Consider the following 27,222-nt stretch of genomic DNA (forward strand, 5'->3'; position numbering starts at 1 on the left):
CCAAAGGTGTTGGATGGAGTTGAGGTCCAAACACTGGTCCAGACCTTCTGGATTCTCTGAGAAGGTGGTGAACTTTTCATAAAAAAATGCTTATGACAGAGCACAGAGACATCGGCTCTCTCTTTCACCACTTATTCCGGCAAAGTTTAGGCTGAATTAGTTCTGTGGCCGGCCAGACGTCTGGAATGCGTAGAAGACGTCAGTCAATGCGAAGATAAAATTAAGGAAACCCCGCTTACTGTGTTGTAAACCCTCCTCACCAGCCCCACCTCTACCTCCAACCAGATGTGGACGATCCATAAAAATTGGACCCTTTTTTAAAGCATCCGTGAAAAAAACTGTTGAGTCCATGATTTTATGGAGGTCAATGGTACTTGAGCACATTACTATGGCCTTAATAATCATAATTTTACAGTTCCTAGTAAATGCGGTTATGTTGTTCATATCAGTAAATGGAGTGATAAACTAGAGATGGGTCATCCGGGTGGGACGGCTCTCACTTGGGGGGTAAAATAATGCTGTCAGGTGGCTGATGCGTCTGGTCAAAACTCTGTAGAATGCTCTGACATTGGCGAGCTGAAGCTCTACAGGATTTTGATCTCATGGGGACTGGGTGATTTTATGATAAATATTGTGCCCACCAAATGTGCAGCTTTTTATTTTACTGAGCTAAACCAAAAAGATCCAGCTCACCAAAAAGAGCTGGACTACCCATCACTAATTTAGGTGGTCTGGTCTGCAGTGCTTACCCTGTTCTTGCCTATATTACTTTACGACTTTCCCAAGAACCTAAACCGAGAAGGAGCCACATTTAAGCTCATTTGTATTTTAGAGTTTCTCTATACAAGTAACTTTCGTGGCATGTGTAGCAGTCACCAATATAATGGTGGATTTGATGTAAGCCAAACCATGCAAACCAGGAGGTTGGCGTAGATATTTTTGAGCTAAGGCTTGAAAAAAACCTTGGACAATAGATTTTTTCAGATTCGCCCTTAGAATATAGGATATTAATTCCTGATATCCATGATTTACTTCTGGCCCCTTGTGACTCTCCTCTGCCCCTGGCATCTGGGCACATACCGGATATGAAGTCCATGGAGATCCAGCTCTGTCATATTAACATCATCTTTTGTTACTAGGAGGCATTATCAAAAAAAAATTGTCTCACCATTTAAGTCAATAAAACTCGCTCCATCTGCGTCAGTAGATATTGACTCACACCGTTCTCATCTACGAAATACAGTCCTTGCATAACACTTTTTGGGCTGCTTCGAATCACAAGCATTTCCCACCCAATATAATATTGAAATTGGCAGCTTCTTACCTGAGATAAGATGGAGAAAATGGTGACTCACTGGACCTGCTCCGTGCCAAAACAAAGGCCAACCACCACAGACCATTGTGTTAGCCAACATTTCGGGAGACCCACCCTGTGGACATGGTTTGATAAGACATAGCAAACAACAACCTAAGAATATAAAGTGACCCCCCTGTAGAATTGTCCATCCTGCACTCTATTCCACGGGCAAGACCAAGTGAGGAGACCAGCCATGAACTACAAGGTGTTTTGTTTATTTGCCATCGCCCTTATTGTTGGGTCCTTCAGCTCCGTACATGGACAGGCTGCGCTCAGTAAGTAAAATACAGTATTATGTCCAGCTAGTTTTAAAGGGGGTTCCCCAGATTTGTCCGATACCGTACATCATATGTTTCACTGGAAAATCCATGCTCAAATAATAAATGTGGGAATTATGGGTTAATGTAAAAGGGGGTCCAACCACTCAGGGTCATCATCCATGAGCCAGAGTGAAGAGCATCTACAAAGCGTGTCTTTTGCTCTGGAGGACCTCTAATATTGGTGCACTTTCATTTTAGCCATTAATTCTTATAGGCATGAAGTGCAATACTTTGTTTCCCCTGTGGAGGCACTGTGGGCAAAATAAACAGTTTCTACCAGGTTCTCTAAAAGATTTAGGATGATCACTGTTTTTTTTTTATCTTACAAATAAGTTAACAAAACAAAGCACAGAGAGAAGAGAAGATGTTGAGATAAAGAGATAAGGGAGAACTTCTGAAAACAGGAATTAAGAGGAAGGTCCAATGGGTCCAGTCCTAGGTGTCAAACTGAGTTGGACTTTAATTTTTGAAAGTGGCAAAACCTCCTCAGATAACAACTACGTCTTGTTGAAAAAAGAAATAAAAACATCGAAAAAAAAAGTGAAAAAACAACATCTTTTAACATATGCAAATAGGTCATTCCTTGCTTAGTGACACAGTGAAACAAGAGTCCCTTCTCCAACAAGGATTAAACACTAGATTTTTTTTCTGCCAATTTTTTAACAACTTTTTTCCCCCCTAATTTTAATCCAAATCCAAGCTGGTCAGTCGGCTTTATTCTCCCTGTAACTGGGACTAAAATGTCAGCCCCAGTTACAGGGGAAATCAACATTAATTATGGATTACCTTGTGAAAAATAAAAAAATAATAAAATAAAAACACTTAGCTTAATATAATAAGAAAAACTGATAGCCCAAACCATCTTTTCCAGCTTCCATCTCACTAATATTAAAAATAAAACATTTAAAAAATAAACTTTTTTTAGTTTTCTTTTCACATATTTGTTCTTGGTATAGCTAGAAAAAAATACTAATATAAAATGATATCTATCATAAAATATACTAAAAACATTGAACTGCACAAAAAAGTTCTAGCTTTCGAATCTCACTACTTCATGCCTGTTTATTAACAGAAAAAGCCTTGATGTAAACATTGCTTTCAAGGAAACATAGATTGGAAAACTAAGTTTAACTTCCTATACAGGGACTTTAAACAACTTTTAGCTTTTACAGTGGCGCCCCTTAGTTCCTAATTGCATGGGTTTCTATAAAATAACCCCTTTCTATAACATATCCTTTAAAGAGGGTGTATTTGGGATAAAAATCATTCTTGCAATTCAGTTTCATGTAAACTTTTGCAACTTTTGGCTTTTATTACAGGAACTTTGTTTCCCTGTACATTCAACTTTGATGTGATGTGGTCATATATCAGCTGAGAGGAGCTCAGAAAAGGAAAGATAAAAAAAAATACAAACTCTCTGATCAGGCTATAATAAGGAGCACAATGACAGACTCTTAGTTAACTCATTACAGCACGGAGGCTATAGTAGGCAAATGAGGCAATGAAACCTGAATGTAAAAATGGTTTTCAGTTAAAAAAAAAATGTCCCCAGACGTGGACAACCCCTTTAATCTTTGTCTTATAATATGGAATGACTTCAGATAAAGAAACAGTTTTTTAAAAAAAGAGAATAAATTGATGAATTTCATTGTGCTCCTTTGAGTGGTATAAATAAATCTTAATATATTCACAAAGCTAAACATAAGTCAAATTAGAGTAGCGATGGGTCATCACGAACAAGCCGGTACAATGAGAGTCGGCCTCCCAAGCAGAGATTTCACATAGTCTGCCCCAGAAGAAACAAATGTGAATATCTCTGCAATGGAGCGAAGCAGCTCAAAACGGAAAAAAACTTCAGAATCAGGAGAGCGCAGTGATTTTTACAAGATATTTCACTCACAATTTTGGAGTAAATGACGGGTCCTCTTTAAATTAGTAAAACACAAATGTTCTATGAAGTTCCAATCAGTTACTGTAACTTTATTTCCTATTAGCTTTACAGCTGCAGCCTGACACTGATCTTATATATACTTTTTTGCATTTTACAGCTGAGCGACAATGCTCTGTTGAAGCAGTCGCAAGAGTAAACTGTGGACAACCCGGCATCACACCAACTGAATGTTTCAACAAGGGTTGCTGCTATAACACTATGGACCCATTAGCCATCTGGTGCTACTACGCTAAGCCAGATGATGGTAAGATTTATAGAATCGTACGGACTCAACAACATTTTCTATTCTTTCAGAATAGGTTGGAACCTTTTTTTAAATTGTGAAAACAATTTTTGCATTTATTGCTAACTTACAGTGGTTGTATGAGATTGGAATGAAAAGGCGCCACACTGATGCACTGGTTGTGTCAGGTACTGCAGCTCAGGCTTATTCACTTCAATGGGGCTGTGCTACATTATCAGACAAAGTGAATGGACAAGGGTTAAGCTTTTTGGGGAGTAAAAGGAAGCAGAGTTTATGTTTTCCTTTGTACAATTATTTTTATTATTCCAATGCAAGTTACTTTGCAAATCAGTCTCGTATAGAAATGGTCACGTTCTGTGTGCAATTTTTGACTATTGCACCCACTAGTTCAGTTTTGATTGTGTATCCTACGGATGAAAAAAATTTAAAAGGAACCTGCCACCTTTTTGGAACGTGTAGGATACTGTATCAAAACTTAATGGTTGGAATAAAACTATAAAGGTAAACTAGTAAGGATAGACAGAAAACTTTGATATGACTTGCATACCACCATGGTGCAATTTTTTTGCAGAATAGTTATTTAAAAAAGTGATCTGGGTTAATGTCCTTACGAAATGTCAGTTCAAACCTTTGGAGTCATGCTTCGATTAAGTATCCAGTGCCCTCGCTAATTATTGCTCTTCTCCCATAGAATGCCTATTGTAATCGGATTTTGATGGACAACCCGGTCTCTGCCAGTGGAAGAACACCATAAGACACGATCGTCATCATGTTTCATATCTACTTTCCCTCTTTCTCGATGTATTAAAGCCAGGCACTTATGTAAAGTAATAAAGCTGCAATTGGAAATGTAGACGCGTTTCGCGATTTTTTGTTTTTCTAATATGTAACTCTTTAGAGTCTCAGATCAGTGGCATACAAAGGGGGGACACGGAGCAAGAAAAGTAAATGGGTTCCCTATTATTATGCCAGTTTTTGACATCCAAAACATGACCCTTTAGGGCGAATTTCACCCCCTGTTGTTTACATAGATAAGGCTATCGATACTGGGTCCGAACTCGTTCGGTGGCCAGTACGGACCTTGGGCTGTGAATGTCGGACATGTGAAACCGACTTTACCCAGAAGTCGCTCAGTGCCATGCTGACGTAAGATGTTATCCCTCAACGGGCAGGACAAGAATATAAAAGAGTTCTATCGGAATTAAATTAGAATAGAGAAATGGTTCTACTGTACTTTTATTTCTCAGAAGCAGCTCCATTATGGACTATTTATGGTATTTCAAATCAGCCCTATTGAAGTAAATGGAGCTAAGCTGCAATACCATAGTTATCCTATTGGGGGCGCTGTTTCAGTGAAAAAAAAAATACTAATTTATTAATCACTTGTAAATTCTGTTTTGCCCGCTGACGATCATTAGAATTCCTACTTATAAAGAAGACAATTCTGATTGTTACATCACATTAAGTAGATGCTAGAGATGAACATAAGGAAGGAAATTACTCCAAATTAGGACTTTGCTTTAAATTGCTCAAAATGTCACATTTTAGATTATGCATGAAATAAAAGGGTCTAGTTGAGAAGCATCTGCCCAAGAAGGGAAGGTGTTCAAAAATCTGTAAAAGTCTGACTAAGGCTTGACATTGTGGAGATTATGTAAGAGGGTGATCCAATGTTCCCCTTTTAAAGAAACAGTTGTAGACTAGGTTAAAGTGGAAGAATTTTACTTGTACTTTCATCCTGTGACATTGGCACAGCTTGATGGTTGCAGTCTTTTTGATAAGGCACAGTATGCATGATGGTTGCAATACAATGTAGGTTTAGCGGTTTCTTGTTATACATGGTTCTAGGGCGTAGCTACCAACATTGGGAATTTAGGGACGCTTTCCCAGTCCATCCCACCTATAAATGCCCAATTGTGGGCAATGTTCACTCTAATCCCCTTTTTGGCCCATGTCACCCCAAAATTGTTGGGACTGTTTCTGAATAATCGGGGCATTCTCTGGAAAGTTGGGACAGTTAGAAGCTAAGGACACTTGAACATTCTAGAACTTTCACGCAAATCATTTCAGCTGGGTCAGGCGAATGTTCACATAGGCCACAAGTTACTCAGTGTTAGTTTTAGACAAACTCTCAACATCATCTAAGTTGGGTTGACCGCACAACATACATATCCCTCAGTCAGCACCGAGATGCAAGAGTCACATGACACATGTGGATAGGGGACCGGGATAAACAGAGGTCATGTAAGAGTCTTATCCAGTCCCGTCCTAGTTGTGGTGTAGTGATCTACTGAGGAGACTCATTGGAGTTTATACTAGAGAGTGAATCGATTTGATGCTAACTCATTTGCCAACCATCAATTTTCACAAAGCAGAAGATTGCATGAGCCAGAAAAGGTTTGCATGATCTCACGAGTGGCCACGCATGCATCTCCATGATACCTTACAGCTACAGTACCACATCACAGGGTATAGCACAGCCAATCAAGGAGGATTGTCATATCCTGTGTAAAAGCCAAGGCAGGGAATGCAGCAGCCATTTGGGGGGAATCTGGATAATGAGAAGATGAAAAAAGATATGGAGAGAAAGAGATAAATCACTGAATAAAAATTAGATATTGTGTGGCAGCAGTGATAACAGCCACCATCAGTTTACTTACAACCTACATGCATTGAGGTCATTTGGACATTACTAACGCTGTATTTGACATAAAGAGCTTGAAAGGTATTCACTACAGTCCTAGTGTAAGGTGCCCCAGCGAAGTAGTCGTGTGCGAACTGTGGCCCCTGCTCACCATGGCACCCTACAGACAAGGAGTGTCCTTTCTCTGATGTGCTACAGCATATGTAGTGCTTTCCACTTAGTTCAGACCAGCCAGTCGCATCTCTCTCCATGCATTTCTCTTCTGGAACCAGGGCAGCAATAAATTCAGAGGACATGAGGTTCATAACCATAACTGGGTCTTTACTTGGGGTAGAAGCATATGTACAATATTTACAGGCAGATATAAAGGATAAGGCCCAACGGGTTGTCATCTTTCACAGGTGTATGATGCAGCTTCAGCCATGGTTCCCTCTTTAAGTGAAGCATCTCTGTCGCTCTGTTTTCTAGCCCTAGAGAATCTTCCTCACCAATGACAGTATATCCGGATCCTAGTTCTCCCCATGTCCTAGACTTGAGTCCTAGCTTTTTCTGCAGCCTGCAGACAGAATGTGCCCCCGAGTCCTCAATGACTCTCTTGAGTTTCTCCGGCCGGCTAAGGGGACTCTTGTGGAGGGAATCTTCACTCTGGTGATCCTACTGTCTGGGGTGCGGGGCTCACATCTGCCCTAGCATAGCAGCCACTATCCTGAGGCTGCCCATATTGTTCCAAGTATCCCTCACTGAATTGTCACTTCCTGCTTCTGGAAACTAACCAGAGACTTCATAAAGTGCCCACCCTCTATGGGCTGTCATCACACACAAATAACCCCCTCACTGTCCTAAATGTCTGCAATACTGTTGGCAGACTTAACCTGTCATCTGCATCCGGGACAGTGGCATCTTGTGGCTGGTTACTAATACTACAGCCTACAAGGAAACATATTAGAAACAAAGCATGTATTCACATCCTGTGCTCAACCATAGCACTGAGTTCCCTTTCCCTCTACTGGGCTGGATTATCACAGCTAACCCCTTAACTGGACCTAACTGCAGCCCAGCGAGATCTAACTGTCAGAACATTCTCTTTAACATTTTTAGTGCCAAAGGGGAGCTACGTCCTTCCCCACTACTACACTAGGCCTCAGAGTGTTATACACTTGCTCACCTCTAGGTGATATTTTTGACTGGTCTTAGAACCCTTCATGGGAAGGGAACCTTAATGAAGTATGCCTGACATTGTCCCTGACTAAGAAAGTGTAGACCGGCCTGACCAACAATAGTAGAATCATCTGACCGAGATTCTGCCAAACCTCTGTTTGAGTGAACCGCTACGAACGTGTGCCGAGAATCGAGAGAAGATGACTACCTAGTAAAATTTTCTACACAGAATGTGCCTTCTGCTTCCTAGAATCACCACTGCACCTGGATAATGTCCATGGGTTGCCCCCAGAAAACCTTACGATTCCATACATAGTTACCTTAGACAGTACACACCTCCAAGTATGAGTCTAGCCCCATCCAACCCACCATGGCTCACATCTCTCTCAGCCCCAGCTCACTCACCAGAACTGAGCCATTGTATGGCCAACAATGTGCTTAGCCCCAATCTACAGCAACAGTTCACATGGACCAGCTGTCAACCATCCAACCCCTAAAGTGCTAATATTCAGTCTCAGCCTACTGTCTCATAGTAGAGACTGTTCCCTATGTCACCTCAGTATCTATCCTGCTCTACACTGATGAAGGTCAACCCCCAAAATGGAGGAGTTTCCACTTGGCATTTATCACTGGTTATGTTGCAAGACCCGTTAAAGGACTAGATATTGACTTGTAGAGTAAATAACTGTTATAGATGGTACTTGTAAAATAGTTTCTTTCATTCTTTGAGAAAGCTAATTTGAATACTTTTCTCCCATAGAGCATCGTCAATAGGACCTGATACATCTGGATGCTTTAAGAAGAACCAGTAGAACCAGTACTTCCCCATGTTATGCGCTTCCCAGTAACATTTCCAAGTGGCCTTGTTAGAATAAGAAGCAGGCGGGCTCCATGTGTAAAATCAATGGGTTAAAACTGAGACTCAAGGAAAGGGAGCTCACTTGGTAAGGATGGGCAAATTGCAATCACAACACTGCGGGGGTTTGAGGAATGGTGGTACCTGGGTGCTGCTCCACCAGCTGAACCTGACAGAGTCAGGGACGGAACTTGAAGAAAAGAAGGAAAATGCTTTTTGGAAAAGTGTTTGTGGGAGCTGCTGGATCCAGAGGAAACTCTGTAACCAGGAGAAAGGAAAGAGGGGACGCGTTTCTGAGTTGTTCTAGAACAACCCCGAAACGCGTCCCCTTACATACGTCAGCACTGTGCTCCTCCAGAGTCAGAACTGACGCACTGGCACCACTTCTGTATCAAAGGCTGCCAGCATCTCCAAATATTAGGACCCACCAGCCCAAGACTAGCTAGATACACATTGTGCACTGATGGGGAAGGGGACCACTCCTCCAAGTACAAGACGTACACATCAAAACATCCATAATCACAACACAAACAAACATACTCCCACATTAACAAACACACACTCCTCATGCACAAAGCTCATGTCTGTCTCACACCCTCACCATGTCTTTTTGAACCTTCAGCACTCTTTATAAACTCCTCTGAATCTCTCTCTTAGGTAACTGCTCATTTCCTCCAGCTGAGTTCTCTTCTCTCCTCAGTAACAGAGGACTTCTACTTGCCATGTGGCCTCAGCCTCACACTCACTCACTTCCTGATCACAGCTTTTTACTCAAGAGTCCAAAGTATGCAAAAATAATGTACTTTTATTGGCACATATGGCGACATTTCTGATCAAACTGAACCTTTTTCTACCTCACCAAAAAAAAGTTTCATTTGAAAAAGCTTCTTGTTGATACGAAACATTGCCACTTGGGCCAATATTTTGCATATTATTAATCTAGAATGTTGCCTTTGCTTTTTTAGATTTATCTAGATAATTTTTTTCCTTAGTTCTTTTGTAGGTTTTGTGTTTATCTAGATAGATACAAACACAGATAGAAAGTAAATAGAAAGACACAATTGATAGATAGATGGATAGATAGATAGATAGATAGGTAGATAGATAGATAGATAGATAGATAGATAGATAGATAGATAGATAGTAGTGATGAGCGAGCACTAAATTGCTCGGGTACTCGTTGGTCGGGTCGAGCAAATTGGAATACTCGGGCGCTTGACCCGAGCAGCGAGCCCAATGTAAGTCTATGAGAAACTCGAGCATTTTTTAGGCGGCTCACCCCGGCGGTCTGCAGAGGGCCTAAAAAGTGCTCAAATGACATGGGAACAGCATGGGGATGACTCCTGGAAGCATTTCTGACTCCCAGGTCACTGCTGTTAACAACGTGGTCAGAGTATTACGCCACTTTTAAGGGCTCACAATAAACATACAAAAACGAAACCAAAATGGATTTTCCTGGAAAATATGTTAAGGAACATCCTTTCCAGGGTAATGACTTGTATATAAGGCAAAATAAATAAACAAAACCAAAAATACTCCTCCACACCTTGGGCTATGTTCACACGTAGCGTTTTTGATGCGTTTTTGCACTTTTGCATTGCTTTCAACAAAGACAAATGCATTTACTGGGAAATGTCATTTTAACATTTTACAACCTTATCTGGCCATATGGTGTGTGACACATCATCAGACACATGCATACAGTGCTGAAAAGACATGGGAACAGCATGGGGAAAACCTCTGGAAGCATCTCTGACTCCCAGGTCACTGCCTAAAAGTGTGCCCATCATAAGTGATCCTTGGCGCATGCGAAGATGCCTCCCGCCATGCACCTGTCGTTGCAGACTTGCAACAATCACCATCCACGTCCTTGTCCCACTGCAGCGTTCAGTTGTCCCTACCCCATTCCTTGGAATGCAAGCGCAAGTAAGCAGCCAGCCACCCACCCACCCACAGGCTGCAATACTATACTGCCAATTTTTTGACAGCTGCTTACACTTGAAATGTGGCTCGTGGAGGCGGAAGCTTTTCATAACCTCATGCAAGCGGCGGCCGGGGGTCCATACTCGGTCTCCAGCCGCCACTGTTTCTCCCGGTGTCGTCTCTGCCATCCACAAGCACAGGTCCCACAGCATTAGCCGTGCCCTCCCCAGTGCACTTACTGGGAAGGACCACCTAACCACAAACACGTGGACAGGTAAATGTGGCCAGGGACGGTGCGGAGCCAGTCCACAGCTTTTTTTGATGAGAGTTGTATTTAGCTCAGTGAAAGGACTGGCATAGAGGGAAACCGTATCTACTCTGGGTGTCATTTCTCCATCACCAGGTTCCGCCCATTGCCACACACGACGATGCCTGGCTGTATGTTCAGCGGTAAGAGCCACAGATCAGGCTGCTGTGTTACAGCTTTCAACAACTCTCCGGCACTGGGCGGTTTGTCAATTAAGCATTAGGCATGTTATCTTCAGCACAGCCTCTTGCCGCTTGGCCAAGGCAGTGCTGTCAGCTTGTGACTGATGTGGTCATTTCGGAGATGGAGGAGGAGGTGCAAGAGCTGAACAATGTGATTACATTGAGGTTAAATTGGTGACGCTGTTTTTTATACTAAAGAAAGATCCTATTGTTTTGGGTTTTTTTAGGTTATTTTTTAAGACAAATGCATTCACCGGGAAATGTCATTTTAACATTTTACAACCTTATCTGGCAATGTGGTATGTGACATATCATCAGACACATCCTGTTTTATTTATGATGGAGGGACTCTGAAAGTCATAAAGCCTATTTTTATAGGGCCATCAGACGGCCCTTACTATTCTTAAAAGGCCAGCAATCGGCCCTCGCTATTGTTAGAGAGCCATCAGCCGGCTATGCTTTGTTGTTCCCATTATTAACAAGTGGGTCTCCTTGTCACAGAGTGCATCTTCTTACAGTCACCACTGTACTTATGAGAGCTTCAATCAGCAAGATATCTTGAGTAAACAGTATTTACTTCATACTGGATAAACATGAGATACAATTCAGTGTCACACAGTCCGTGTGCTGCTGACATAACACATACAGGAAAAAAAAAACAGGAAGTAAGAGCAACCAACAATTGAGAGCTTCCCTCCCCACATTACAGCAAGCATATAACTTTACACACTATCGCCATCTGCTGTCTGGTTAGTATAAAGTCCTCCTTTCACTTATAATGAGTCCTAATCTGTTGCATATACCAACACCCTTTCTCAACAGTAAGGACTTATTCAATCAAACCCAACTTTTTTATTAGTCTCTGGTGTTTATCAGCATTCAACGCCTTCGTGAAGATGTCTGCTGTCATTTCTTCAGTAGGACAATACTCTAACTTCAAGACTTCTTGCTCCTGATGATCTCTTAAGAAATGATATTTCACATCAATATGCTTGGTTCTTGGATTGACTCTTTCCATCTGAGCAAGAACAAGACATCCTTGATTGTCCTCTTTCAGTTTTGTTGGTTCCAACTGTGGTTGTCCTAATTCTGTCAACAATTGTCTTAACCACAGTACTTCTTGACTCGCATGTGCTGCAGCAACATATTCTGCTGTTGTTGAAGACAGGGTCACAATTGACTGTTTCTTACTTGTCCAACTTATTGGTCCAGCTGAGAGAAAAAAAATATGTCCACTGGTAGATCTTCTGTCAGTTGGATCTCCAGCCCAATCTGCATCAACATATCCTATTAAAATGCCATTATCACTTGTGGGTAATTTCAGTTTAACATTGCTAGTTCCTTTCAAATAACGCATTACTCTCTTCACGGCATTCCAATCAGCTTTATTTGGTTTTGATACCTTTCTACTCAGGATTCCTACTGCTGCTGCGATGTCTGGTCTTGTAACGGTCGCTAGATACAGTAGTTTTCCTATTGCTGTTCTGTATTCTTCATTATTTGGTAGCATATTTTTTTCACTGTTCATCTCTTTGAGATAATTAGTTTCCATTGGAGACTTTACTGTTTTTGCATCCTTTAATCCAAATTTTTCTGTTATGTCTTGAATCATGTGATTTTGATTCAGTAGGAAACTTCCGTCTTCTTCTCTTTCTACCTGTATTCCTAGATACTGTTTCACATTTCCCAAGTCTTTGATTTCGAAATGTTGCTTTAGGATTTTTAGAATGTTTTCTTTATCCCTTTCTTGTTTAAAACAAATCAAAATGTCGTCTACATATATGAGTACATAAATGCATCTATTAATCAGCCTTTTTGTGTACAAGCATGAATCAGCTTTGCTTCTTTGAAATTTTCCATTTGTAAGTACTTCCATGATTTTGTCATTCCACGCTTTAGCTGCTTGCTTTAAACCATATATGCTTTTCTGTAGTTTGCAAACTTTGTTTGGATTTCTTTCATCTTTGAATCCTGGAGGTTGTTCCATGTAAATGTCTTCTGTTAAATCTCCATTCAAAAAAGCTGTCTTTACATCCAGATGTCTCAGTTCCATCTGTTTCATTGCTGCAACTGTAAGTAAAGTTCTTATTGTAGTGTGTTTGACAACTGGAGCAAATGTCTCATCATAGTCTTCTCCATATTTTTGAGAATACCCTTTAGCTACGAGTCTTGCTCGGTATCTTTCAGCTGTGCCATCTGTTTGGTATTTTACTTTAAAAATCCATTTACATCCTATGGCTTTTCTTCCTTCTGGCAAATCTGTTAGTGTCCATGTATTTGAATCATGCATGGATTTAATTTCTGTTTCTGTTGCTTCTATCCATTTATTAGCTTCTTCTTCAGGAAGTTTAGATATGTCTTCCCAAGAGGTAGGCTCATAGATTTTTCTTATGCTTGTCTTGTATGAGAGACGTTTTGGTGGTTTTACTTTGTTCTCTCTCATTGAACGTCTTGGTTCTGTGTCTGTTTGTAGTTGTGATTCTTCACTTTCAGTATTTTGTTCTTCATTAATTTCTACTTCTTACTCATTAGATATTTCTTCAGTTATGTCACTATTGTTTTTCTAATTTTTTGTTTCAACTGAAATCATAATGTCTTCATTTAAATCTTCAATGAATGTCACACTGTTTCTCACCGTAACTCTGTCTGTTTTGGGATCTAGGATTCTATATCCTTTGCAATTTTTACTATATCCAACGAATATTCCTTCCATGGATCTGTTTTGAAGTTTGGAACGTTTTTCTGTTGGAATGAATATAAAAACTTTACATCCAAAAACTTTTAAATGATTGACACTTGGTTTCATACCTTGCCACAGTTCATATGGAGTTTTTGTCAGTTTTCTGGAAAAAAGTCGGTTCTGTAGAGAGCCTCAGGGCCTGTGCGATGGGAGAGTCTGAGAAAACTCTCCCAGAACTTTGACAGTGTTCCCCTGCTTCCGCTACATTGAAGTTGTGGCTCTCTCGCCTGTACTCCTTGGTTGTCCAACAAAGTGTGCCCTCTGCTGCCAGTGTTTTCAGATGGGAATTTTTTTAATAGTTCCGCCACAAGGGCCTTCTGGTACTGCCCCATTTTTGTAGACCTGTCCGCCTCAGGAATAAGAGATATAAAGTTCTCCTTGTAGCATGGGTCTAGAAGTGTCATCAACCAGTAATGACTGTCACCCAAAATTTTGAGAACGTGAGGGTCATGGGAAAGGCAGCGTAACATAAAATCAGCCATGCGTGCCAGACTACTAACAGGCAAGACTTCCGTGTTCTCACCAAGAGGATGACTGACCATGCTCTCCTCCTCCTCCTCCTTTCTGTCCTCTGGCCATCCACGCTGAACAGACGGTATGACAGCTGTGCAGGTGGTACCGTCTATAGTGCATGAAACTAGCTCCTGTCCTTCCTCCTCCTCCTCCTCCTGTTCCTCATTGTCACCCAATCCACGTTGGGATGAGATGAGGCTTGGCTGTGTGGAATCACCCTGTATGTTTCCTTGCTCCATCTCATCGTGCTCCGCCTGCAATGCATCCTCTTTGATTGTAAGCAGAGAGCATTTCAGAAGACAGAGAAACGGGATGGTGACGCTAATTGGTGGAGTCCTCAAAGTTTTGGAGGATGTTACATATGTCTGACATCCATGTTCACTCCTGAGGTCTTATGTGTGGAGTCTGGACTGAATGCCGAAGGCCTTGTTGATGCTGGGACTCAAAAACTGCCCTCTTCTGCTCACAAATCCTTCCCAACATCTGCAGTGTAGAGTTTCAACGCGTGGGGACTAGTGTTGAGCGAACATGCTCGACACTGCTCGGTACTCGCCCGAGCATCACGCTACTCGGGATGTTCAGCGAGCACCGAGCATTTCCGGGTTACTCGGGCGGGAGCTCCGGTCTCCGCCCTGCATGTTTGGCGCTCTTTACAGAGCCAATGAACATGCAGGGATTGCCAGCCAGTCACTGTAATGCCGCAGCCATGTTGTTTGTGGGCATTACAGTGATTGGCTGGCCGCACAGCGTCACCTCGAGTATTTAAAACCGGGCGCCGCCATCTTGGACACAGTCGCTCCGGATCAGACAGTGTAGGGACAGCGCTGCTGATTTAGGGAGAGATATATCCTGCAAAATAGTTAGTGTAGGGTCTGCCAGATCAAACAAACAGTCCTTCTCAGGACTAATATCCATCCCAGGTATATCAGGCAGGCAGGCAGGCTGTATAGGAGACGCAGTGGTTATACCAGCAAACGCTGCATTACAGTCTCGTGTGCTGCTCCTGTTGCTGAAATTGCTGGACTTAGCTCCAGGTCCCGGGGGCCAGGAAAAATCCTTTTTTTTATCTAAATCCTCTTTTTTTTTTCCTCCTTCACAATGTACAAATACCCATCTTATTAATCTTTTGGTGCCCCGCCCCCCTCCCAAAAAAAAGTGTGCCTCTGATTTTTCAGACACAAATATATCTGTTGAAAATAGTCTGGTGTAGGCCAGAGAAATAGAAGTGTGGTTTTGCAGTTCTATGGGCCATTTGTATCTAAAAAAAACTGTTTGAGTGTGTCGCTCACTGTTCAGCCGCAAATATATATATATTTTAAAAAGCCTGGTATACACCAGTAAATTATTACTGTGGTTTTGATGTTCCACGGTAAAACATCTCTATTATCCTGTTTTTGGCATTTTTTGCTGTATAAAAATAATAAGTGTCTCCCTGATTTTTCAGACACAAATATATCTGTTGAAAATAGTCTGGTGTAGGCCAGAGAGACAGAAGTGTGCTTTTGCTGTTCCACGGTAAAAAATCTCTATTATCCTGCTTTTAGCATTTTTTGCTGTAAAAAAAAAAAAAATAGTGTCTCCCTGATTTTTCAGACACAAATATATCTGTTGAAAATAGTCTGGTGTAGGCCCGAGAAATACAAGTGTGGTTTTGCAGTTCCACAGTACAAACCTCTGTATTATCCACTTTTGGGCCATTTGTATCTAAAAAAAAACAGTTTGAGTGTGTCGCTCACTGTTCAGCCGCAAATATATATATATTTTAAAAAGCCTGGTATACACCAGTAAATTATTACTGTGGTTTTGATGTTCCACGGTAAAACATCTCTATTATCCTGTTTTTGGCATTTTTTGCTGTATAAAAATAATAATAGTGTCTCCCTGATTTTTCAGACACAAATATATCTGTTGAAAATAGTCTGGTGTAGGCCAGAGAGACAGAAGTGTGCTTTTGCTGTTCCACGGTAAAAAAATCTCTATTATCCTGCTTTTTGCATTTTTTGCTGTAAAAAAAAAAAAATAGTGTCTCCCTGATTTTTCAGACACAAATATATCTGTTGAAAATAGTCTGGTGTAGGCCCGAGAAATACAAGTGTGGTTTTGCAGTTCCACCGTAAAAACCTCTGTATTATCCACTTTTGGGCCATTTGTATCTAAAAAAAACAGTTTGAGAGTGTCGCTCACTGTTCAGCCGCAAATATATATATATTTTATAAAGCCTGGTATACACCAGTAAATTATTACTGTGGTTTTGATGTTCCACGGTAAAACATCTCTATTATCCTGTTTTTGGCATTTTTTGCTGTATAAAAATAATAAGTGTCTCCCTGATTTTTCAGACACAAATATATCTGTTGAAAATAGTCTGGTGTAGGCCAGAGAGACAGAAGTGTGCTTTTGCTGTTCCACGGTAAAAAATCTCTATTATCCTGCTTTTAGCATTTTTTGCTGTAAAAAAAAAAAATAGTGTCTCCCTGATTTTTCAGACACAAATATATCTGTTGAAAATAGTCTGGTGTAGGCCCGAGAAATACAAGTGTGGTTTTGCAGTTCCACGGTACAAACCTCTGTATTATCCACTTTTGGGCCATTTGTATCTAAAAAAAACAGTTTGAGTGTGTCGCTCACTGTTCAGCCGCAAATATATATATATTTTAAAAAGCCTGGTATACACCAGTAAATTATTACTGTGGTTTTGATGTTCCACGGTAAAACATCTCTATTATCCTGTTTTTGGCATTTTTTGCTGTATAAAAATAATAATAGTGTCTCCCTGATTTTTCAGACACAAATATATCTGTTGAAAATAGTCTGGTGTAGGCCAGAGAGACAGAAGTGTGCTTTTGCTGTTCCACGGTAAAAAATCTCTATTATCCTGCTTTTTGCATTTTTTGCTGTAAAAAAAAAAAAAAAATAGTGTCTCCCTGATTTTTCAGACACAAATATATCTGTTGAAAATAGTCTGGTGTAGGCCCGAGAAATACAAGTGTGGTTTTGCAGTTCCACGGTACAAACCTCTGTATTATCCACTTTTGGGCCATTTGTATCTAAAAAAAACAGTTTGAGTGTGTCGCTCACTGTTCAGCCGCAAATATATATATATTTTAAAAAGCCTGGTATACACCAGTAAATTATAACTGTGGTTTTGCTGTTCCACGGTAAAAAATCTCTATTATTCAGGTTTTGGTAGTTTTTTCCGTAAAGAAAAACAGTAGTGTCTCCTGACTGTTGTGACACAAAAATATATCTGTTGAAAATAGTCTTGTGTAGGCCCGACATCCCAGTGTGGTTTCGCAGTTCCACGGGTCAAATCGCTGTACTATCCAGTTTTGGGCCTTTGGTATCTAAAAAAAAAAGCAGTTAGAGTGTGTCGCTCACTGTTCAGCCGCAAATATCTCTATTTAAAAAAGTGTGGTATACCCCAGTAAACAATAACTGTGGTTTTCCTCTTCCACGGTTCTAATCTACTGTTTATTACCCTTTTTCCATTGATAGTGCAAGTGTAAGCTATTTTACTTCATTTACAATGGGCAAGGCGCGTGGCAAGGGACTTGGAAGTGGACGTTCTGGTGATGGTTCGTGCAGAGGACGGGGCCGTGGCCAAGGTGAAAATGTGCCACAACCAACAGCCACATCTTCTCGCTCCCACTTCTTGACCGAATTACTAGGGAAGCACAGAACAACACCAGTATTGAGAACTGATCAGTGTGAACAGGTTATTAATTGGATAGCAGACAATACTTCCAGTTACCTGGGCACCACCACCTCCGGTCTGTCTTCCACACGGTCAACTCTTAGTAGCCGTGAGTCTCGACCGCATACTCCTCCTCACCCTGATGCTCCTTCCTCCCACCATGCCGAGTGTCGTCAGACAGCAAGTGATCCCACACTTGGACACTCTGAAGAGCTGTTCACTAGTCCATTTCCATATTTGGGCCCCTCGACTGATACGCTTGAAGTGGTGGAAGAGGAGATCCCATGTTGCGATGCCCAAATATTTGAACAGCCACAGCCACAGGAAGTCGACGTTGGCAATCTGTCACAAGAGGTGGACGATGACGAGACACAATTGCCAGGAAGCGAGGAGGAGGATCGTGGTGCGCAAGTGGAAGAGGAGGAGGTGGTGGATGATCTAGTAACTGACCCAACGTGGAAGGAGGACATGCAGAGTGAGGCCAGCAGCACACAGGGGGAGGGAGGCAGAGTACCCCAACAGGCAGGAAGAAGCAGTGTGGTGGCCACAGACAGAAGGCAGGCAACCGTTCCCCGTAACACCAACACGAGGGACGTTGCCAGTACAAGCGGTAGGTCTTCCAGAGTCTGGAATTTTTTTAAAGACTCTGCTGATGACCCCAAAAAGGCCATATGTTCCACCTGCCATGCCAGCATCAGCAGGGGTGACAAAACTACCAGCCTGACCACCACCAGCATGATCAGGCACATGGCAGCAAAGCACCCGACTTTGTGGGGCGAAACCCAGGGTCCTAGACCAGTGTCAGCGGGTGTCACCACTGCTTCTTCCACTGTTGTGCGTGCAATAGAACCCCCTGTTGTGTGTGCAAGGCAATCCCCTGTCCATACTGCATGTAAAGATGCCCCCTCCTCTCAGTCTTCACTTGTTATGGCAGTTTCTCAAGAAACAGCATCAACGTCCACGTCCACGTCCCACCGCAGCGTTCAATTGTCCATATCCCAGACCTTTGAACGAAAGCGGAAATTCGCAGCTAACGCCCCACAGGCCACAGTCCTAAATTCGCACATTTCACGACTGCTTGCATTGGAAATGCTGCCTTTTAGGCTGGTGGAGACGGAATCCTTCCGCAATCTTATGGCGGTGGCCGTCCCTCGGTACTCGGTCCCCAGCCGACACTATTTTGCCCGGTGTGCCATCCCCGCACTACACAAGCACGTGTCCCAAAGCATCTGCCGTGCCCTCAACAACGCAGTTACTGGGAGAGTCCACCTGACAACGGACACGTGGACAAGTGCTTGTGGCCAGGGACGGTACATCTCTCTGACGGCACACTGGGCACTGGGTAAACATAGTGGAAGCCGGGACCCAGTCGGGCCTTGGGACGGAACACATCCTCCCCGCACCGAGGATTGCGGGCCCTATGTCAGTCAGAGTTGCCCCCACAGTGTACAGCTCCTGCGCATCCTCCTCCTCCTCCTCCTCCTCATGTTCAGCCTCCATCTCAGATATCACCACATCAGTTACAAGCTGGAAGCATTGCAGTACTGCCTCCGCCAAGCGGCAACAGGCTGTGCTGAAACTCATAAGCTTAGGTGATAAACCTCACACTGCTTGTGAGTTGTGGACAGCTGTGAAAGAGCAGGCAGATCTGTGGCTGAGACCGCTGAACCTACATCCCGACATGGTCGTGTGTGACAATGGCCGTAACCTGGTGGCGGCTCTGAGGCGAGGTGAGATCACACACGTACCATGCCTGGCTCATGTGCTTAACCTCGTGGTTCAGCGGTTTCTTAAATCGTACCCCGAGTTGCCAGATCTGCTCGTGAAAGTACGCCGCCTGTCAGCTCATTTTCGCAAGTCGGCTACAGCTTCCGCCGCCCTTGCTGTGTTGCAGCAGCGTTTGCAGCTTCCGGCACACCGACTGGTGTGTGATGTCCCCACACGTTGGAACTCTACCCTCCACATGTTGCAAAGGATTTGTGAGCAGAAGAGAGCAGTTGTGGAGTACCAGCTGCAACAAGGCCGTCGATATTCAGGTCAGACTCCACACATAAGACCTCAGGAGTGGACCTGGATGTCTGACATATGTGCCATCCTGACAAACTTTGAGGAGGCCACCAAGATGGTGAGTGGCGATGACGCCATCATTAGTGTCAGCATCCCACCACTTGTCTGTCTTTTCCAACGCTCTCTGCAGAGAATTAAAGAGGAGGCATTGCAGCCAGAGTATGATGAGATGGATCAAGAAGCCGTAGCGGGCGATTACACACAGCCCAGCCTCATCTCATCCCAAAGTGCATTGGGGGACAATGAGGGAGAGGAGGAGGAGGAGGAGGAGGAAGAACAGGAGCTGCTATCATGCGTTTTAGACGGTAGTACCTGTACAAGTGTCATACCGTCGGTTCAGCGTGGGTGGCCTGAGGACAGGGGGGAGGAGGAAGAGGAGGAGGAGGAGGAGAGCATGGTCAGTCGTCATCTTGGTGAGGACACGGAAATCTTGCCCGTTACCAGTCTGGCACGCATGGCTGACTTTATGTTACGCTGCCTTAACCATGACCCTCGCGTTGTCAAAATGTTGGGTGACAGTCATTACTGGTTGGTGACACTTGTAGACCCCCGCTACAAGGAGAACTTTCACTCTCTTATTCCTGAGGTGGAGAAGTCTACAAAAATGGGGCAATACCAGAAGGCCCTTGCTGCAGAACTCTTTAAAAAATTCCCATCTGAACACGCTAGCGGCAGAGGTCACAGTTCATTGCCCAACCAAGGCGTACAGGCGAGAGAGATGCAACTCCAATCCAGCAGAGGCAGGGGAACACTGTCAACGTTCTGGGACAGTTTTCTGACACCCGCCCAGCTTACAGGCCCTGAGGCGCGGGGTACTCTCACAAGGAGTGGAAAGTTTCAAAAGATGGTGAGGGAGTACCTTGCCGATCGTACCAGCGTCCTCCGTGATTCCTCTGTGCCTTTTAATTATTGGGTATCCAAGCTGGACACTTGGAATGAACTCGCTATGTATGCCTTGGAGGTCCTGGCCTGCCCTGCCGCTAGCGTGTTATCGGAGCGTGTTTTTAGTGCCGCTGGGGGAATTATAACTGATAAGCGCACTCGCCTGTCAACTGACAATGCTGACAAGCTGACCCTTATCAAAATGAACAAGGGCTGGATTGGGCCAGACTTCTCATCACCACCAAATGACAGCAGAGTAACATAAAGTCAAATCCACTGTGTTATTTCGGGAGGTGTATTCACATGCACCGCTTCACACCCACACATGGGTATACGCTTCCTCGTTTCGGTTGTTTAATCTTCTTCTCCTTATCCTCAGCCTCCACCACCACTATACCACCAGGGTGCCAGCATTGCAAGTTCCTCCGTCCAAATTTTTGGCAGCTTTTGCTGGGAAAGCATAAGCAAATACCATGGGACACCCACTCCCGAATAATGGGACTTCTGTTTGTAATATGCTGTACTGCATGGCTCTTGTAAGGGGCATTGCAAGTTGCTCCGTCCTAATTTTTGGCAGCTTTTGCTGGGAAAGCATAAGCAAATACTATGGGAGACCCACTCCCCAATAATGGGACTTATGTTTGTAATATGCTGTACTGCATGGCTCTTGTAAGGGGCATTGCAAGTTGCTCCGTCCTAATTTTTGGCAGCTTTTGCTTGCAAGGCATAAGCAAATACTATGGGACACCCACTCCCCAATAATGGGACTTATGTTTGTAATATGCTTTACTGCATGTGACGCGCCCCCTGGGCCGTGTGTACACGTGTGTGGGATACCCGGTGCCGGGTCTCTGGGGTCTGTAGTCTCCGTGGCGGTGACCCAGTCCCGTGGCTCAGGCTGGTCAAACCAGTGGCACTCTTTCTTAGGTTTTGAGGTTAATTGTCCGACTGCGCCACCCGTGGATTGCGGTCAGGGAGTACCACCGCTGCGAGGCAGACCACTGAGGCTGGTGTTGTGTGCGCAGCATAGAATGGGATAACTCCCCTCGGGAGGAGTATAGCCTCAGGGCAGTGAGTGTGGATGATGGGGGTGATGGTGCACGAGCGCAGCAGGAACGACTCAGAGTCTTTGCAGTGCAGTTCAGGGTCTTTACTGATGATTATAAGGTAGACCCTCCCGGGAGTACTGGCTAGCATAAGAGGCCTGGTCAGTCTGTGAGCAAGCAGGAGTTCCCCTGGCCAGGTGGAGTTGTAGGCCTCCCCGTCTGTCTGCACTCTTCCTGGCTACCTTGCTGTAAGCGGGTAGAAGTAGCCCACGTCCCTGAGTGTACCGTGTAGTGCTCACCCGTATGGCTGGTGACTTGGGGCCTTCTGTTAGCCTCCGCTCCACGACGGCGGTGCTAGTCCCTTGCTTGTGACTGAGCCTCCGGGCTTCTATGGCCAGAGGACCTGAAATCCCCTGCCGGCTGGTTTCTGCTGCTGGATATAGAAGTCCTCACATCTTCGGACTCCTGTGTCCGGTTCCTATTGTCTTCTGCCAGGGCGAGCTCTGCTCAGCTTCCAGCCCCTGGTCTTTAGCTCCTAGCTCCTACAGAGCTCCTTGCTGTTACTTTCCCTTGCTCTCACTCTGACTCTGACTGTTCTCTGACTCACTCAAACCCGCCCCAGATCCAGTTTATAAGGGCAGAATTCTCCCCTCCCAGGACTGGGGCAGGAGGATGTTGCATGTTTAAGGGATCCTGACCAGGAAACCTCCCACTTGCTCTCCGATGTAATATCTCTATTACTGTGGTGACCAGACCCCTGGGGTGCCACACATGGCTCTTGTAAGGGGCATTGCAGTTCCTCATAATTTTTGGAAAGCCTTCCATTCACTGCTTAGGCCAACAGTGCACGGGAGACCCAGTTGCTATAAATCAAAAAATGGTTTAGTTAACGCCCTCTGACCTCCATGTCATTTCCAAGGGGCATTGGAGTGGCTCGAAATTTTTGGTAGGCATTGCACTCACTGTATGCCCTATAACTGTGTAGCCGAACCGCTCCTTTTGTTACAGAAACATATCCTACAAGACATATCTGGTTGGCTGGCCTGATATTGATGTGAATGGTCCCTGTTCCTCCTGCTCTTTCTCCTTTGCCACCACCTCATCCATCATTTATTACCTGAAGCTTTGTTCTAACGGGAGTCATAGAACTGGGATAGTAGCAGGAAAACATCCAGCAATCCTCGAAGGAGGTAGAATATGTGCCAAAACGCTGACCACCTCAGGCCTAGCTGCTACTACATACATGCGCTTGCATTCCAAGGAACAGAAAGCTAAGGAGGTGGATGGCCTCATGATCATGAATAATTTACTCGTTGTGTAGGAGGCCGACCACTGCTGCTGTCTACCTTCTGAACTTTGTGTTGAAGCCTGATTGATCCAGGACCCGCAATCCTCTATGTCTGGAGGACGTGTTGCATCCCAGTGTCCAACTGTGTCCCGGCTTCCACAATATTAACCCAGTGTGAAGGCGTCAGTGAGATGGATCATTCCTGGCCACATTCACTTGTCCACGTGTTTGTGGTTAGGCTGTCCTTCCCACTAAATGCACTGGGGAGGGCACAGGTAATGTTTTGGTATGCGCGCTTGTGTATAAGGCGCACCGGGACAAATAGGGGCGGTTGGGGACCGTTTATGGACACCTGGCCACCCCCACGCGGCTGGGGACTGTGTATGGACACCCGGCCGCCCCCTGGCGGCTGGGGACCAAGCGTGGACACCCGGCCGCCGGGCGGCTGGGGACTGAGTATGAATACCAGGCTACCGACGCAGCCATGACGTGGTGGCCAGATTCCACCTCCACATGCCTAAAAGGCCCAATTTCAAGTGCAAGCAAGCTAGCAGTATGGTATTGCAGCCTGGGGGTGGGTGGGTGGCAGGAGCGGGCCTAGAGAGAGGCCGAGGAAGAGAGAGAGAGGAGGTGAAAGGGAGCTGTGATTAAGTCTCATCGCAGCTCCACCAGAAAGGAACAGAGAAAGAGAAGGAGAGACAGAGAAACAGAAGGGCTCAGGAACAAGAAGGTGGAAGGGACCCTAAGAACCCACAAGAATCCAGGGTGAAGGGTCAGGCAGATTAAGGGTACCGGATCCCAAGTTGGTGGAGGAGAAACTACCCTCAGCCAAAGACTGGTCGTCGTGATCATCTATTGGTGCGACATCTCATCAAACCTGCTAGGAAGGCGCCATATAGGACAGCGGAGGACGGGGCCCACGTTTAACCGCACAAGTCCGCGGCAGCTGGACAAAAGTGGGTCACTGGTGAGGCAGGCCAGAGAAAGGATTAAAGGGAGTCCTGTGCCATGCTCCTGAACTGCCTGGGAGGTGACCGAGCCCCACACCTGGTGGACGCAGCACGGCTCGGGCGGTCACTGCTGACAGAAGTGACCCGGAACAAATGAACTGTGAGTAAAGACCCTGGACTGTAACTTGTTGTCTGTGTGCTCCTTCGCGCCTCCAGCACTACCGGTACTGGGACTCTCACCACCATCACTCCCAACATCCACTACACTGCCCTGGGGTCGCACTCTTCCCGTGAGAAGTCACACCATCCCAGCTGCACACATCATCGGCCCCAGCGGACTGCCTTGCAGCGGCGGTGCCTTATAGCCGCAATCCACGGGTGGCGTAGTCGGACACTATCTGAAGCACGTAGCAGACTACCATTGGTCTGACCACCCTGAGCCGCGGGACCGGGTTGCCACCACTACCCCCATCGTTTCCCTATTGCCCGGATCCGCGTGCCCCACGGCCCAGGGGGCGAGTCACATGCACAACAGTGGAAGAAGCAATGGTGCCACCTGCAGACACTGTTCCTGGTCCCTGGGGTTCGGCCCACAAAGTCGGGTGCTTTGCTGCCATGTGCCTGATCATGCTGGTGGTGGTCAGGCTGGTCGTTTTGCCACCCCTGCTGATGCTGGCCTGGCAGGTGTTGCAAATGGCCTTTTTGGGGTTATCGGCAGAGTCTTTAAAAAACAACCAGACTTGGGAAGACCTAACAGTTGTACTGGCAACTTCCTTCGTGTTGGTGTTACGGGGAACGGTTGCCTGCCTTCTGTCTGCGGCCACTACAGTGCTTCTTTCTGCCTGTTGGGGTGCTCTGCCTCCCTCCCCCTGTGTGCTGCTGTTCTCGCTCTGCATGTCCTCCTGCCAGGTTGGGTCAGTTACTATATCATCCACCACCTCGTCTTCCACTTCCGCACCCTGGTCCTCCTCCTGACTTTCTGGCAATTGTGTCTCATCATCGTCCACCTCTTGTGACACTTTCCCACCGTCGCCTTCTTGTGACCGTGGCTGCTCAAATATTTGGGTATAGCTACACGCGATCTCCTCTTGCCCCGCTTCAAGTGGACCGGGCGAGAGGCCCAAATCTATAAATGGAAACGTGAACAGCTCTTTAGAGTGTCCAAGTGTGGTATCAGTTGTCTCTGGGCACTCGGCATGGTGGGAGGAAGGAGGATCAGGGTGAGGAATATGCGGTCCAGACTCACGGTTACTGAGACTTGACCGTGTGGGAGACAGGGTGGTGGTGGTGGTGGTGGCTAAGTGACTGGAAGCATTATCCGTTATCCAACCAACAACCTTTTGACACTGATCTGGGTTCAATAGTGGTGTGCTGCGGTCCCCTAGAAATTGGGACAGGAAGGTCTGGCGAGAAGATGTGGGTGTTTGTTGTGGCACAATTTCAGCTTGCCCACGGCCTTGTCCTCGGCCTCTGCATGCACCATCACCATCACGTCCAGTTCCCCGTCCCTTGCCACATGCCTTGCCCATTTTAAATGGAGGACAGTATCTTCCACTCTCATTACAAATGACTGAGTTTGGAGCGAACTTATATGTGATCCCTGTGACTGAGAAAAGAGAGTTTCAAATACCGGGCCTGTAGGTAAGTAGTTTGAACAGCAAACTGCTGTGAATTGCTTCACTGACACACTGAAAGAAATTTTTAATGGAGGCCAGAAATGGCAGTATTTTCTGACAACGTATATGTGATCCGTGTGACGGAGAAAACAGGGTTTTAAATAGCTGGATTTCTAGAGCTTTAATATGGAAAGGACGTGGCTGTATTCTGCAGTGCCAACAAGCAAATGGCGCAGAAAAACGGTGTTCTCTGGATTGTTTTTTAAGCAAATAATGAGGATTAAGATCCAAAGAAAATTATTCCTGGCCCCTGAGACCTGGGCCTTTCTATGGAAATATCTAACAGCAGCAGAAGGCAGAATTGGAATGGAGCCTCTTGTGCTATGTGCACTGCAGTCTGCTATATACCCTGCCTGCCTATATACCCTGCCTGCCTATATACACTGCCTGCCTGATATCTTTGCAGATGGATTAGTCCTCAGAAGGACTGTTTGTTAAGATGGATATGTGTAATGTACGTTTTTCTCCCTACACTACTTAATACACGATCAAATCCCTCCCTAGCTCAGCAGCACCTCTCCCTACTCTGCCTGATTCCGGAGTGACTGTGACGAGCATGGCGGCGCCGGTCTGATATAGACCTGATGACACTGTGCGGCCAGCCAATCACTGTAATGCCCACAACCAACATGGCTACAGCATTACAGTGAGTGGCAGGCAATCCGTGCATGTTCATTGGCTCTGTAAAGAGCGCCAAACATGCAGGGAGGGGATCCGAGTTCCCGCAGAGCAACCCCGGAAATACTCGGCGAGCGCCGAGCATCCCGAGCAGTGAGATGCTCGGGCGAGTACGGAGCAGTGGCGAGCATGCTCACTCATCACTAATAGACAGGTAATATCTATATCTAAGATAATCCTTCCGCATGGCAGTGAAGTCTGGGGTCAAGCCTCGTACCCAAATTGGTCAAAGTGGGACACTGGACCAACAGAAATATTCCACCTAGAGTTCTGTAAACACCTCCTCCAAGTCCATCAGAGCACATCAAACAGCACCTGCCGAGCAGAGCTGGGCAGATTCCCGCTACACCTTGTGATCCAGGAGAAGGCGCTATCATTCAAGGCTCATCTACAAAGTAGTAGTCCCAGCTCCTACCATCACAAAGCCTTGCTACACCAGGAAGCCCTAGGAGAAGAAAGCCCCAAACACAAATCACCTCAAATCAGCTTGACCAAGCCACCAACCAGCATGGCCTTACAAAAGGCGAAATCTGGAAAATGGTACACAAAGGCAAAGAGGAATATATCAGCGTCTGGAGGAACGACATTAACAAATCACAGAAACTGACAATATACTACAACCTACAGAGGGAATACAAACTGGCCCCAGATCTAGAGAAACTCACAATCCCCAAAGAGCAACAGATCCTGAGCCGGTACAGAGTGAGCGCCTACAGCCTACTCATCGAATCCAGATGGCACCGACA

General features: G+C 45.0%; 1 protein-coding gene across 1 annotated transcript in view; it reads left to right on the top strand.

The window, feature by feature from the left end:
• Positions 1-1,472: 1,472 nt before the first annotated feature.
• The window catches only part of LOC141248281 (uncharacterized), an 86,761-nt gene continuing 61,011 nt past the window's right edge, over positions 1,473-27,222 (top strand). Inside the window, exons 1-3 of the mRNA XM_073669338.1 lie at positions 1,473-1,632; positions 3,726-3,872; positions 26,916-27,171. Coding sequence (XP_073525439.1) covers positions 1,551-1,632; positions 3,726-3,872; positions 26,916-27,171 — 485 coding nt within the window. The 5' untranslated portion in view covers positions 1,473-1,550. The remainder of the gene's footprint in view (positions 1,633-3,725; positions 3,873-26,915; positions 27,172-27,222) is intronic.

This window comes from Phyllobates terribilis, unplaced genomic scaffold (assembly GCF_046119375.1).
Source record: "Phyllobates terribilis strain yellow unplaced genomic scaffold, ASM4611937v1 Scaffold_2__4_contigs__length_985480577, whole genome shotgun sequence".
Lineage (NCBI taxonomy): Eukaryota > Metazoa > Chordata > Amphibia > Anura > Dendrobatidae > Phyllobates > Phyllobates terribilis.